Source organism: Manduca sexta, chromosome 9 (genome assembly GCF_014839805.1).
Source record: "Manduca sexta isolate Smith_Timp_Sample1 chromosome 9, JHU_Msex_v1.0, whole genome shotgun sequence".
NCBI classification, from domain to species: Eukaryota; Metazoa; Arthropoda; class Insecta; order Lepidoptera; family Sphingidae; genus Manduca; species Manduca sexta.
In genome coordinates this window covers 5,101,183-5,113,773 of record NC_051123.1, presented here as the reverse complement: position 1 = coordinate 5,113,773, position 12,591 = coordinate 5,101,183, and the positions used below count along the sequence as shown (strand labels likewise).

Here is a 12,591-nt window from a genome sequence, read left to right as displayed (position 1 = left end):
ATGTATGTTATCCCGGGATAAAATGTAGTCTTTAGCATTCAGCTGTGTAACTTCTTACCAGGGAAAAAAGATCAAAATCGTTTGAGTAGTTCCTTAGATTAGTGCGTTCAAATAAACATCTTCTTTAGCTTTACAAATTAGTTTCTTTAACAAGCGTAATGTTATTAAGACGACAAAACCTACATTCTTTTAATCGCTTCATTAATATTTTGTTTATAAATTCAACATCAAAGATGATATAAATTACAACATTCAAAATCCTAAATAATGATGATTTAAATACCTTACGACTACATTACTTCTTCATGTTTACCCTCATTTCTGTGTACAAAACACATAATTTACTTTAGCAAATGATATTCTTGTTATTATAAGTGTTGTTTGCGATAATTTATTCAGTACTATATATAATTTTACGTGCCATTTCGAAAATTTCTGTTTCGTGAGGAAAACGTTCAGTGTTATTCGTTTGTGCGATGCGTACGCGCGGATTTGTACGATACACGAAGTTTTCGAGAATTTTGATATACGAACGATCGACTACGACATAAAATCGAATTGTTAGTTTTAAAAATATCATAAATAATATTTTCAAAAATATTTGAAATGTGCAGTGATTTAAAAAACGATTAGACTTTTATGATTAACAGTTGTGCAAGTGATTTGTCGTCAATATCATAATTTTTCATTTTTATTAATTTCATTTACATTTGCTCTTTTTTCTCAATTTATGTCCTCGCTTTTTTATTGTAACAGCTTTGCTTTCATGCATTCAATGTAATACGATCTCTTGATTTCCTTATTTATTTTTGATACGATATCTTGATCTGTAAGTGTTAATTTTAATATTAGTCTACTAAAAACTTTACTAAACTCTGTCTACTGTGTGCCAAGCTTCTATATAACCTATTCATACGTTACAAGTTATTCTAGCATGGCATCGTGTACTGCTTTGGATATTTCCTACAACTTTCCTAAAGTATATTTCTCCTCATATAAACTTTAACTCTTCCTAATTATTAATAAAATCCAGCCTTTATACAACCAGTCCACCGCTAACGACTTCAATGTTTGTTGACGTACGAAACCATTGCACAACTCGACGCACTGACAAATGTGTCGGGTCCCGAGCGGGTGTTGCATCAAGTGGACGCATTGGCAGACGTCGTGCCGCGTTATTTATTTCTTATTCCTCTATCCTGCTCTCATTCTCGATCGATCGATATTTATTCATGTTGAACTGATTAGTTCGAAATTTAAGTCGAAGTTCGTTAATTTGAAATTAGAATATTCATAATTTGTATTATCATCTTTTGAAAAAATATTTTAGAGCAAGCAAATTAGTGAATCTAAATTGCCTAAAAATTTTAGGTCATGTACATTTTAAAGCATGACTGCTTATTAAATTTAACGCTCCTGTCTTAAATCCGGACACCATCAGTCTTACATATAAAAAATTCGCAAAGCTATGCTTAGTTAAAATACAAATTTACTCGATCAGCTGTAAGTCAGAACCCGCTATCTTGTCTCTTAATGATGTTTAAACTAGGAAACCGTTAATGTTTTTGACAGCTATTTAAGCAATTCTTAACCACCTCTTAACGCTAAAACAAGTTTATAAGTAAGACCGCACTCTAGTCAGAGTATAAATTAAAATGTATTAACTAGTTATCGAAAGATACACCTCTTGAAGTATTACGTATGTCGAACTATCGAGAATAGCACATCTCGACTGCAAAATGGGAACAGTAAACTGAGATTAAAGCCCTTTCGACGTTTTATGTTCGGAGCTTTGCCATCAATTTAGCACTATCGACGAACTCCAATACTACGCTCAATTCTATAGGACATGTGAATGCGTTGAGTCTAAATAAATACTAGGCGTTTTGCATCTTGTATTACTTAATCAGTTAAAATATCCAATATATCTGCTTGTTTCTTTTTTTTTTCGGACTTTTTCCTTTATAATGTGATCTGCTTTTCTCTTCTTTCTCTTTTTAATTCTTTGTCATCTATATCAGATCTAAAATTACTCACATAAAACGTCCACTAATTTTCAGTTTCGTATACCACCCGGTTACAATTGCTGCTCATTGTAAATTTGTAACCGTATGAATCATTCAATGCGTTTCAGATTTAAAATTCCTCTTTTCCGTTCAAATTTATTTGCAAAAATCATAGACAAATATAAATGTGTATGTCGAAAAAACCGGGACATTCACATTTCCAGAAGATAAGTAATACGCGTGTTGCATTTCGCGCGGATCAAGCGTTTACAGCCGCGTGGGCTGTTTGTTGTTACATTTTATTCGCATTGTACACGGCTAATTTATCTTCGGTTACCCGTCAATAAGTCATTGCGTTATAAAAAAAAACTTTCCTGTTTTCCGTGCGCAGTGTATTTCTGTCGATTTTGACGCACACACCGCCTGCCGGTTTTCACTAACAAATCAACGATCTTTAACATTTCTGTTGTTTAACAACACGCACAGAAACTGCGATCGGTTGCTTTTGCCAAATGTGAATTTTTAACAAACACGATATTAATTATATGTTTACGTTATTTGCTGTATTGCCCTTGCCAAATACTGTAGTGTTCGCGTTATTGGATTCCACATGTGCAAGTGCATCTGTCACTTTGGTGACATGACGCTGGCATACTTTGCGTGTCTTAACAAGGCTATTTTCGCATGGCGGTATCGAGACGTTTCTTCCAGTAGTTGTATTCCGCATGCCTTATATTAACATTGAGCTTTGTTCCTGAGCATTCTGTAATATTCTTTCTACTCTTATTAAAATTCTATCTAATTCGTAGTATGAGTGGTTGATTCCTGGTCACTAGCGTGGGTTTCTGATATTTATTTACATAACAAACCGACATGCGACCTTCATGGTTTCCGTGCGGTTGCTTGAGCTTCTCATGCAGCATATAAATTACATATACCTACAGATTCCGATCATCCCCGCACATCGTCTGATCGTGTCATTCGTTTACAGTCGCGTTTGAAAGATTGATCGTTGTTTTTGAAGCCTCGTGTACGCGACTCGTGTATTTGAATAAAGGACACATTGGACGTACGAATGTCGTCATTGGCGTGGTCTCAGTGAATTTTGAAGGTCCAATGCGTGTCACTCGCGCTTGCACTTCGACATCTAAGTAAACCAAAATAGTCTAGCGGCAGCGTCGGGCGGTCGGCCCGTCGGCCCGGCGACCGAGATAGCCGGCGCAGTGCGTCCGCGGAGCCCTCTCGCGCCGGTTCTATTTCCAACTAATGTCTCGACGCATCCCGTGTCGCTCGCGACAATAATACTGACGGTGAAATGGCACTGGACTTTCACCGTGGGAGACACTTCCGGTATAGGAAACGCAAGCGAGCAGCCTAAATCAACATGCCACACGTATCCAACGGCGTCGTTCCCGACGCTTCCAAGAGTTCCAACCATCTGAAACTACAAATTCCAGAACAAAGATCATCGTTCAACGGTGTGACTTCACCGCCGATTAATGGAGATTCTAATTCCAATGGACTTCTGTCTCCACCGATACTGGATACGACGCCAAAGAAGCCACCGAAGGCGCCACCGAATCGACCGATACTGCCGATGAAGAAATCTAAGACGCTGCCAATAGACTTCGACGAGAAAGTGCCGCCAAAGCTTTCCACAACCCTTCTTAATGGAAAGAAGCTTTTTGTTACAAAACCATTGAAGGAAGTTCATACCTTTCAGCAAAATTCGGTGGAAAATGGAAAATACTTGGTGAGTCGTTCACCAAGTCCAGGTTACAGAAGGAGTAGTTCATCGGCGTCGGTGGAGACAGGTTCTATTGCTGAACTTGCAAAGCGCCATGTATCGAACAATAACTTTTTGCTATCGAGGTCACCGAGCCCGGGTTCATACAGCAGCATCCGAAGCTCTGCAAGCCAATACTCAACATGTAGCAGCAACAGCACTTATGTGCCACTTTCACGATCTTCAAGTATGAACTCAACTCTAGGCAGAACACCAACGCCTAGAAGGTTATACCCACAAAAATGTGATAGCTCAGAAAGCGTAGACCTGGGGGAACTTAAAGCCAAAGAGCAGGCGCCTGTTATTTTCGATGCTAATTTAAGTTTTGTGTTGGGATGTAATAAACAACCACTCAGACAGAAATTCAAGCCTGTTGCCGCTCACATGGAAGAGGGAACATCTTCAAACTACTTGAGCAGTAAGATCGATAACTTTCTTAAAAGAACTGATCATGTTATGGATGAATGGCGAAGGTTGGGACATAAAGATGAACCTGAGATGAAGAGAAGATTAGGCAGATCAAAATCTGCCACTAACATCATGATCAAAGGATTCACACTGTTCAGCAGAAGTGGAAGTAGAGCCAGCAGCATATGCAGATCTCGGGGCATATCCGAGGATCGGACCACCGTCTCCGAAATGGAAGAGGTTGGTGACTCATCACGTCAGCTTTCTTTAAATTCGTAGTGTATTACCGTTGATTCTAAATCGTTTGGCTTGCTCGTAGAGATACAACTAATATGTCGTAATAAATTATCGTCGAGTATTCGGGAGAGTTTCATCGGCTGGCAGTGGCGCTTGGACCGCTACTGTCGGCTCGGTATTGCCGCACATGCAGCGCTTGCCAAAAGTTTTTTCTTTCGTTTTGTTGACTTCTGCGTGTTCCTCTCACAATGGTTTGAACTCCTCCGTCCGTCAACGCGACGCGGCGACGCTGTCACTCAATTCGAAGCAGGAAACTGGTTTTGTTGTTATTCGAGTTATTTTTTGCGAGTTAGCGTTTGCGTTTTTGGCAAATGGTTACACGGTGGCATTGCTAATTCAGCGGAGCGTTATGATGCACTGGGCGGTCCAACTACACTGTACGTCATTACGTTCCAAATTTAACCTGTTATATGTGAAATATTACCGTCTAGTTAATGTTTCATTCATGGCCTGGCTGTGCACGACAACTATGATAAATAACACGTCAATTACAGAGCATTACAGTCAATTAGACGAGTCAAACGTGCACTGATCGACCGGATGCCACTACTATAAGATAGAATGATTATGTGCCGGAATATTGTTATGGCGTGTTAATAACTGCACTTGTTGCGATACGAAGCTAATTGAAAATAATTGATTATAAACAATGGGTAATGATAGACTTTCTAGCTAGACCTATCTGATATTGTTTGGAGTTTATTGTGCCGCCCCTCTCTTGAATAAAATGTTGTTGATCTAGAAATTGGTAAGTGTTTTGTTACCAATTTACCTTATACGAATATACCAATAATTTTTAAAGGTTTACAATAACTACTAATATAAGATGTTTAGAATAAAATATACTAAATTTCTTTTAACACTACGTGTTGTCAACAAGCCTTTTGTATATAGTCCAATATTAATCGGCGCCAGAATACTAGTCATTTACGACATTCTGCCATTCAACATGTATAACCACTTACAGCTGATGCCAACGAGTTCTCGTTCTCTGCTGGGTATTATGTTATTTAACTGCAATCCGTGTATCCACCTGTGTGCCAAACCGGATCTTTTGGTAATATTAAGTACTATCACGATCTGTTAACGTGTGGTGGATTCAATTTAGTAGTAAAGTGTTATTATTGACGGTTTTTTTAAGGACACGATATTAGTATTTCTGTTCTAGTATCTGTTATTATTATTGGCATTTTTTCAGTTAGAATTTATGTTCCGAAGGTCTTAAAGTCTAGTGACTTTACAAAATCTAAGGAACCTTCATTGTAGATCAATCAGTATCTACGTACGCCTAATTTGTTTTAGTTGACAAATCATGCGAGTTCAAAATTTTATTAGATTAAACTATTTCTCTCCGTGTTAGAGTTTGATACTTTGCTGACCTCAGTCTATCAGCCCTAATTAGCAGTATTCAGATACTGTTAGATATAGGCGTCTTCTGGATCATCATTGTTGATATCTTGATGCAAAATACTTATTTGTACTTATTTGTCGCAGCTATCAGAAGTCGGCGGTGAGTTGGCAGAAGAGCGTGCCGCGGCTGCACTCGCAACAGAACGCGCGGATGCCGAGGCAGCCGAGAGGCTTCGCGTAGAACGCGACAACAGAGACTTGGTCGCCAACAACCAACGGTTACAACAGGTTGGTAGTGCTGGCAGCAATATATTGCGCAAGAACTCTTAGATGCGTTTACACAATATTACCATAGCACCCCATGGTAAGTGGAGTAGGGTCCAGTAGTATATCGACTACCGAAGGGTAATGACCCCTCGACAGTCGACACAATTGTGCCGGCCGGTTGGTACCCGACATAAAAAGACTGATCTCGGAACGCAACACATTTACTTGGGCCACTATAGCGGGTTTTAACATCTTGGGTTCGGTGTTCGCTATCCGGGCGGATATAAATATATCTTACCACCAGCAAAATTTCATTTGAGAGAAAGATATTTGCTAATGGTTTGGAGAAACCGTTGTTGAGTTTCAGTCAATTTGGTTGAAGAACTATTGAAGAACAATCACCTGGTGTAAACCTGGTGCTTAGGTAAAAATCTAATAATATATTATATGAATATGTAGTTATTTCCATAATTATTACGATTATAATGTTTCCAAAAACGAAATTTCACATTCATAAATAATAAAGTTCCTAGGAAATAGTTCACCGAATTATATTTATTTCTTAAACTAATGTAAATAACCAACAATTCAATATACTTTGAACAAAATATATCTACTTTAACACTTACAAAATGTTTAGAACGTTCAAATAGTTAACGAAATAATACAGTAATAGAACTATATACTTGAAGCTTCTGTTTAAATTACTATCATTTTGAAAAGTAATTACTTGTTTTGTTTGGCATCATACAACTGTTACAAATACCTTTGGACAAATTGCAATCGTCCACTTTTAAATATATAATTCTTTATTACGACAGAGGTCTTATCAGCTTAATCTGGCATGCCTACTGAAATATAAGCTGGCAAACTAGAAGATGCTGTCACAGCGTTGGTAGCAAGACATGAGAAGCATTATGATACTTATCGTCTGATGATTAAGGATGAAATATCGACCGAGAAAATTAAACTGTTCGATTGTGATTGTGTTAAAATATGGAAATAATCTCTTGTACAAACAACGTTAACTATAAAACGAATAATAAAAGTGGTGTCCTCGAAGATGGTTCCTTATTCCTGGGCAATCTATAATAAAACTCCTAAATTAGACATCATGGGAATCTTCATGTAATGCTCTAAGATTTCAAGTGCAGTTCAGTACCATGCAAAGCTTAGTAATTCGAATTTCAGGGTAGTATTCCAACCGTAACCATTAGACGACTGGCTCGTGTAGTCGTTCGGTAATATAAAAACACAAGTACGAGCAAAACGTATAGATCTAAATACGCCATGCCATTAACGTTATAAATACCGGTTTACGTGATTGATACAGTTCCGATCGTCGAGGAGTTATGAGTTTCAACATGGATGACATCTGTGAGACTCTCGTGTGCCAGAATGCGTTTAGAAACGGGAATGAGTTTGTGTCGGCTGTTGCGATCGGTGTAAAATAATTTCATGTTGTCAGTTACAAAAACTATGAGAAAAGTTTAGTTTGAGGCAAGGTTTTGGGTCGTGAAACTGTATTTGTATTCAAAATGAGACCTGGTTATACATTTACAAACCGCTGAAGATTATTTTCGTTTTAAAATGTATTTTTAGTTCTCAGTCTTGTTACTAAATGACAATAGTCATTAAAAATTGTTTCTATCTGCGATTTAATTACCTGTTATCGAAATATCATCATCTATTAATTCTACATTAAAGCCATCGATCTATTCAACTCTTCCGTTTGAATTTACACCAACATTAAATCTTCATGAAATAACTCATGCAATCGGTTGCTACTTCATAGGATTCAATTACCTCTTTAAGCCTAGTTTATGCAAACATATCCCCAATTACTTTTATTTTCCCTAATGCAATCAGATCTTTAAATTCTTTTAAAAATGAATTCACAAGACCGTTTCTCACCGTCACAGGCGTCGGAGCGTTTAGAACTGGAATTACTTCATTGGCGGTCTGCGGAAAGCGGTGGAGCTGAACCTTCTGACTCCGAGGGCTCTGAAGCTGACGTCAGCGGCGCCGGAGACAAATACAAGAGGAGATATGAGAGAGCTCATCGGGAACTGCAACTCCTGCGCGCGCAACTGCGCAGGCAACACGAAGATGATTTGGAGCAACTCGTTACTGTCAAGAAACAACTTGAAAAGAAGGTCAGTTTTATTGATATTGTATCTTTTAATAATTTAAATAATGTAAGAGATTCGATTTACTCGTAAGCGTGACAAGCAGGTTTATAAGGGATGGTTGGTTTTGAGAAAAAAGGGGTCTTATTTTGTTCGTCAATAAAGTACTGAACACCATAAAAAATTCGGATACTAATGGATTTTGGTGACTTAATGATATCCACATTTCATTTATATGTCATTCAATGATTGCCAGCAAATCTAGACGTGAAATCTATCTAAATAAATGAAACGGTAAAATGTTAAATTAAAAATAGCTGTATTAGCAATGAACTAAATATTATGTATGTAGTTAATTCTAACTGAAGCAATATTAGCACGTTGCTTTCAAAACAATAGTGAACTGGGTTATTTTGATCTCGAAATTAAGATTACGTGTTTACATTACTGTATACTAAATTCACATCTTACTTTGTGTAATGTTTGAATCTACTTAATATACTTCTATATCTACTATGATGGAGCTATTTTTATGCGACCACGGCAAAGTGATCCCACTGCACCTGATGGACTGGAGTGGGCTCCAATAGAATGTCGACTGACGAGATATAGTCACCCCTCAGAAGTCGACACAATTATGCCGGCCTGTGAAATTTCTATGAAAGTCGTAATCATAACTGCTAACCAGATTCTGAAAATTATTTCGTTCTTAAGAAGTTGAGCTCACCTTTAATATCATCTTATCTTACTGATATTAGAAATGGGAAAATGTTTAGATGTTTGTTTGAAGTAAACGCAGAAACAGCTGAATGGATTTGGATTAAATTTGGCACTCGAATAAACTATGTCTACTTTTTATCCCGGGTTTTTGCTCCTATTAGAAATAATGTCATTTTTAAATAGATGCCGCTGGCTTCGTTTAATGTTTTAGGGACTTTTGTAGTGCGAAATGTGAGTGAATCCGCGAGAATCACCTAGTAGTTATTACATTCTAATTTGATTGCTTTTATCTTGGAGACAATTAAAAATAATTGCTTTTTAACTATTACACATTAAAATATCTATATGTATAAATAATAATTAGTTACAATATGTATTTAAGGCCATCACTTAAGAACGGTTCGATAGGATTCTCTAATTGCTTTTTTTTGTCTTCCTAATTATCCAAAAAGCTTAAAACGGTAAAAGACGAGAAAGATTGGAAAAAAATATATAAAATTATTTCTTTGTACACGCTAATCTCCAAAATCGCCCGATAAATTATGAAATGTTTTTTTTTGTAATAAAATTGCGATCATTATAGCTTTTTATTTTGATGAGTATCATACCTCTAACATATTTCAGTAAATGATCAAAATTAAATATCTTTTACTACTTTAAGCGTAATGAGGTAACGTACAAACAAACATTAAACAATAATGAATGAATCATTGCTCTGTCTAATAATACGAATGTTTTGCAAACGACCTTGCAATACATTCGGCTTTAGGTGTTTATGCAATTTCAAAATAATGCGTTTTAGTGTAATAAAATATGTTTTAAGAAATATTACGAAATACCATTTTTTATACAATTTCAGGTAAATGTTTTTTGTGATTTGTGTCCTGAGATTTTTGTGTGAATTTGTAATGATTAATCAACGTGTAGTTTAATATGGAAGATGTTGTCGGAATATTTTTTAACTCGATTACACAAAGAAAGTAAGATTTTTTTTTTTATGAAATTCAATCCAATTATGTTAAACGGACGCTTTTCAATGGCATATTTTTTTTTTGTAAGATTTTAGTTCAGAATACAGAAAAAACCGCTATTTAGTTCAAGATAAAGGGAATACTTTGTTGCTGTTTGATATTTTGATGTGCTCTGTTACCAGAAGAAACGAGTGAAATGTTTTTGTCATGAATTCCTATAAGCGCGCACTTTCAAATGTCATGTTTTGTGGAAGCGTCACGGATGGAGAGCACATGCACGTAATCTCGATATTAACACATCAAGTGCCTCGGGCACATGGAAAAAACACGAATTTTTATCATAATTCGGTGTTTATCGCGCCCACGCGACTTCCATTTATTTTTACACGCAGTCTCACTTGTCATTGAGTATCTTATATATTTTCACAGCATTATTTCTGTCATGGAATGTTTTTTTTTTAATGATATTTTGTCGAATATTCGAGATTCTTTGATTGCGTGAGTCATGTTTGTATTTTGATATGTAGTGTCCCCGCTGTTTATTGCATTTCGTCTGGTCGGAATTTTATTCAAAGAGAAATGTTTAATGCATTGATAATACAATGAAACTAGCCAAGTCGGTTAGCCACGAAATCACTGCGGCAAGACAAAATTAAAAACGTATTGTGTTTTTAAATCACAGATAGATTAACGCTATAAAATAATAATATTTTTATACGTTATATTTTTAAATTATGGATATTTTTTTTTAATTCCACTATGTAGGTCAGAGTACTAAATGTTTTATCTAATTTATATCTAAGATCATCCATGGGACACCGCTTTCGCATCGCTCTTTAGCTGATATAAAAAATTCAGAATCCGATATCATCTGCGTGTTATCACGCACAATACATACTCTTATCGATGTAGTGAGACGAAATTTGTGATCGTGGTCGCTTTTCATATATTTTTTTGTATTAAATATAAACGCCCAAAAAGTGATGTGAAAATTACTTAACAATGTAATTTTTTATTTTTACATATTAAGTAAGTGGATAGTGAATAAAAAAGGTGTTTCAAAATTCATTTTAGCTTTAAGTAAAGTTTCTTTATTTATAAATTAAATACAAAAGAAATTTATGTACCGATCATTATAACCCAGGTATCTTCAAGTCACGAGTGAAAGTATCTTCAAAAAAAAATTATAATCGAAAAAATGTGAGATGGTAATTTTTAAAATTAAATTAATAAAATGACAATCAAAACGTGTCATGAATAATTTTTTGTTATTAAAACCGTTGCATAGATAAAGTTGCCATCTGGTTGAAACACATATTCCGTTCACAATAGATAGGAAATCGACGCATTGCAACAACTGTTTACGAAGTTATTATATGATTTGTTTAACCATGGAAGAGGAGACTGAGGTGAGTGTACTTTCAACCAAGCGAGTAATTTAAATGGATTTATAGCGTTAATTCTTATCTGGCTTGACGCCAAACGAGCAAGATTTGCGGCATTCCCCCTGTTAAGTGACAATATGCTAATTGGTTTTTTTACGCCGAGGAAGTGATTATTTTATCGATCGTGTGTAGAGGGAGACAGCATGACTTTAATAGATGTCGTTTGTTAAAGTATAGTTCGATACTAGATAATTTGTAAGATGTCGTTCGTTAGAGGCTGAGACTAAATAATTTGTTTTCAGTTTCGTGAAATTGTAATAAACATCACGTAGTATAAAAAGTTTTTGTCAAATATCGTCTTTCTACATACAGATAATTATCATACAAAAAGTTCTTTACATCCTTTCCTTCCCATGCAAGGCCTTATTCTGTTACTAATAAGATTCCATTCTCTCAGTTAATACGAGAATCAGAATTATAAAAAAAAAACATCGTATTTCGCTAGTGGAATGATGCTTAATAGTGTGTTGATTTGTTTGAAGGTCCAAGATGCATACGAGGAGGTGGAGGAACAGAGAGCGGTGGCGGCGCAGTGGAAGCGCAAGCTGCAGAAACTCACCAACGACATGGCCGACCTGCGCTCGTTGCTCGACGAACAGGTATGTTACTTATTAAATTAATTCTTTTAACATAATACCTATTGACTTGCCAACATTGTATGATAGCGTTTTTAAGTTTTAATATCAATTTATGGCATAGAATTTGCAATTTGTGCCCGATATGGCCATACGCCCGCCCCTATCACGTCACGTTATAGAACCCATATGGTAAAAAGGGATTGTCCTCGTAATACATCTGCCTACCCTTATCTTCATAAGTGGGTGATATGTTTTTTACATTGTTTTTGCTTGCCCACAGACTTGCCGCAACAATTTGCTTGAGAAGCGGCAGCGCAAGTTCGACAGCGAGTTGCACGCTGCCCAGGAGGAGCTCAAGAGAGAGCGCGCGGCGAAGGAACGACTCTCGCGCGAGCGGGACCAGGCGCACGCAGAGAAATACGCACTTGAGCAGAGCCTCTCTGTAAGTAGCTATTCATATCTAATAAAACGCGTTGCTTTAAGCATGGCGGCGAACAGTGAACTATATTTTATAAAAACCAATCAATTAAAAATAAGCATACATTCGTTCCGAATGATGACTTAATGAACCAAACATTGAATGAATTATGCACTTCGTTCCGATTACTACTTAACATTGTTTTCAACAGATGGC

At 36.4% G+C, this 12,591-nt stretch overlaps 1 protein-coding gene across 9 annotated transcripts in view; it reads left to right on the top strand.

The window, feature by feature from the left end:
* LOC115443301 (unconventional myosin-XVIIIa) overlaps positions 1 to 12,591 on the top strand; it is a 257,977-nt gene that overhangs the window by 237,639 nt on the left and 7,747 nt on the right. For all 9 annotated transcript variants that reach the window (XR_005112106.1, XR_005112107.1, XM_037436648.1 and 6 more), the window contains 4 exons: positions 5,992 to 6,135; positions 8,037 to 8,270; positions 11,862 to 11,978; positions 12,238 to 12,399. Coding sequence is in view for 7 of the 9 variants with exons in the window: in XM_037436648.1 (XP_037292545.1) it covers positions 5,992 to 6,135; positions 8,037 to 8,270; positions 11,862 to 11,978; positions 12,238 to 12,399 (657 nt within the window). In the remaining 2 variants the exon portion in view is untranslated. The remainder of the gene's footprint in view (positions 1 to 5,991; positions 6,136 to 8,036; positions 8,271 to 11,861; positions 11,979 to 12,237; positions 12,400 to 12,591) is intronic.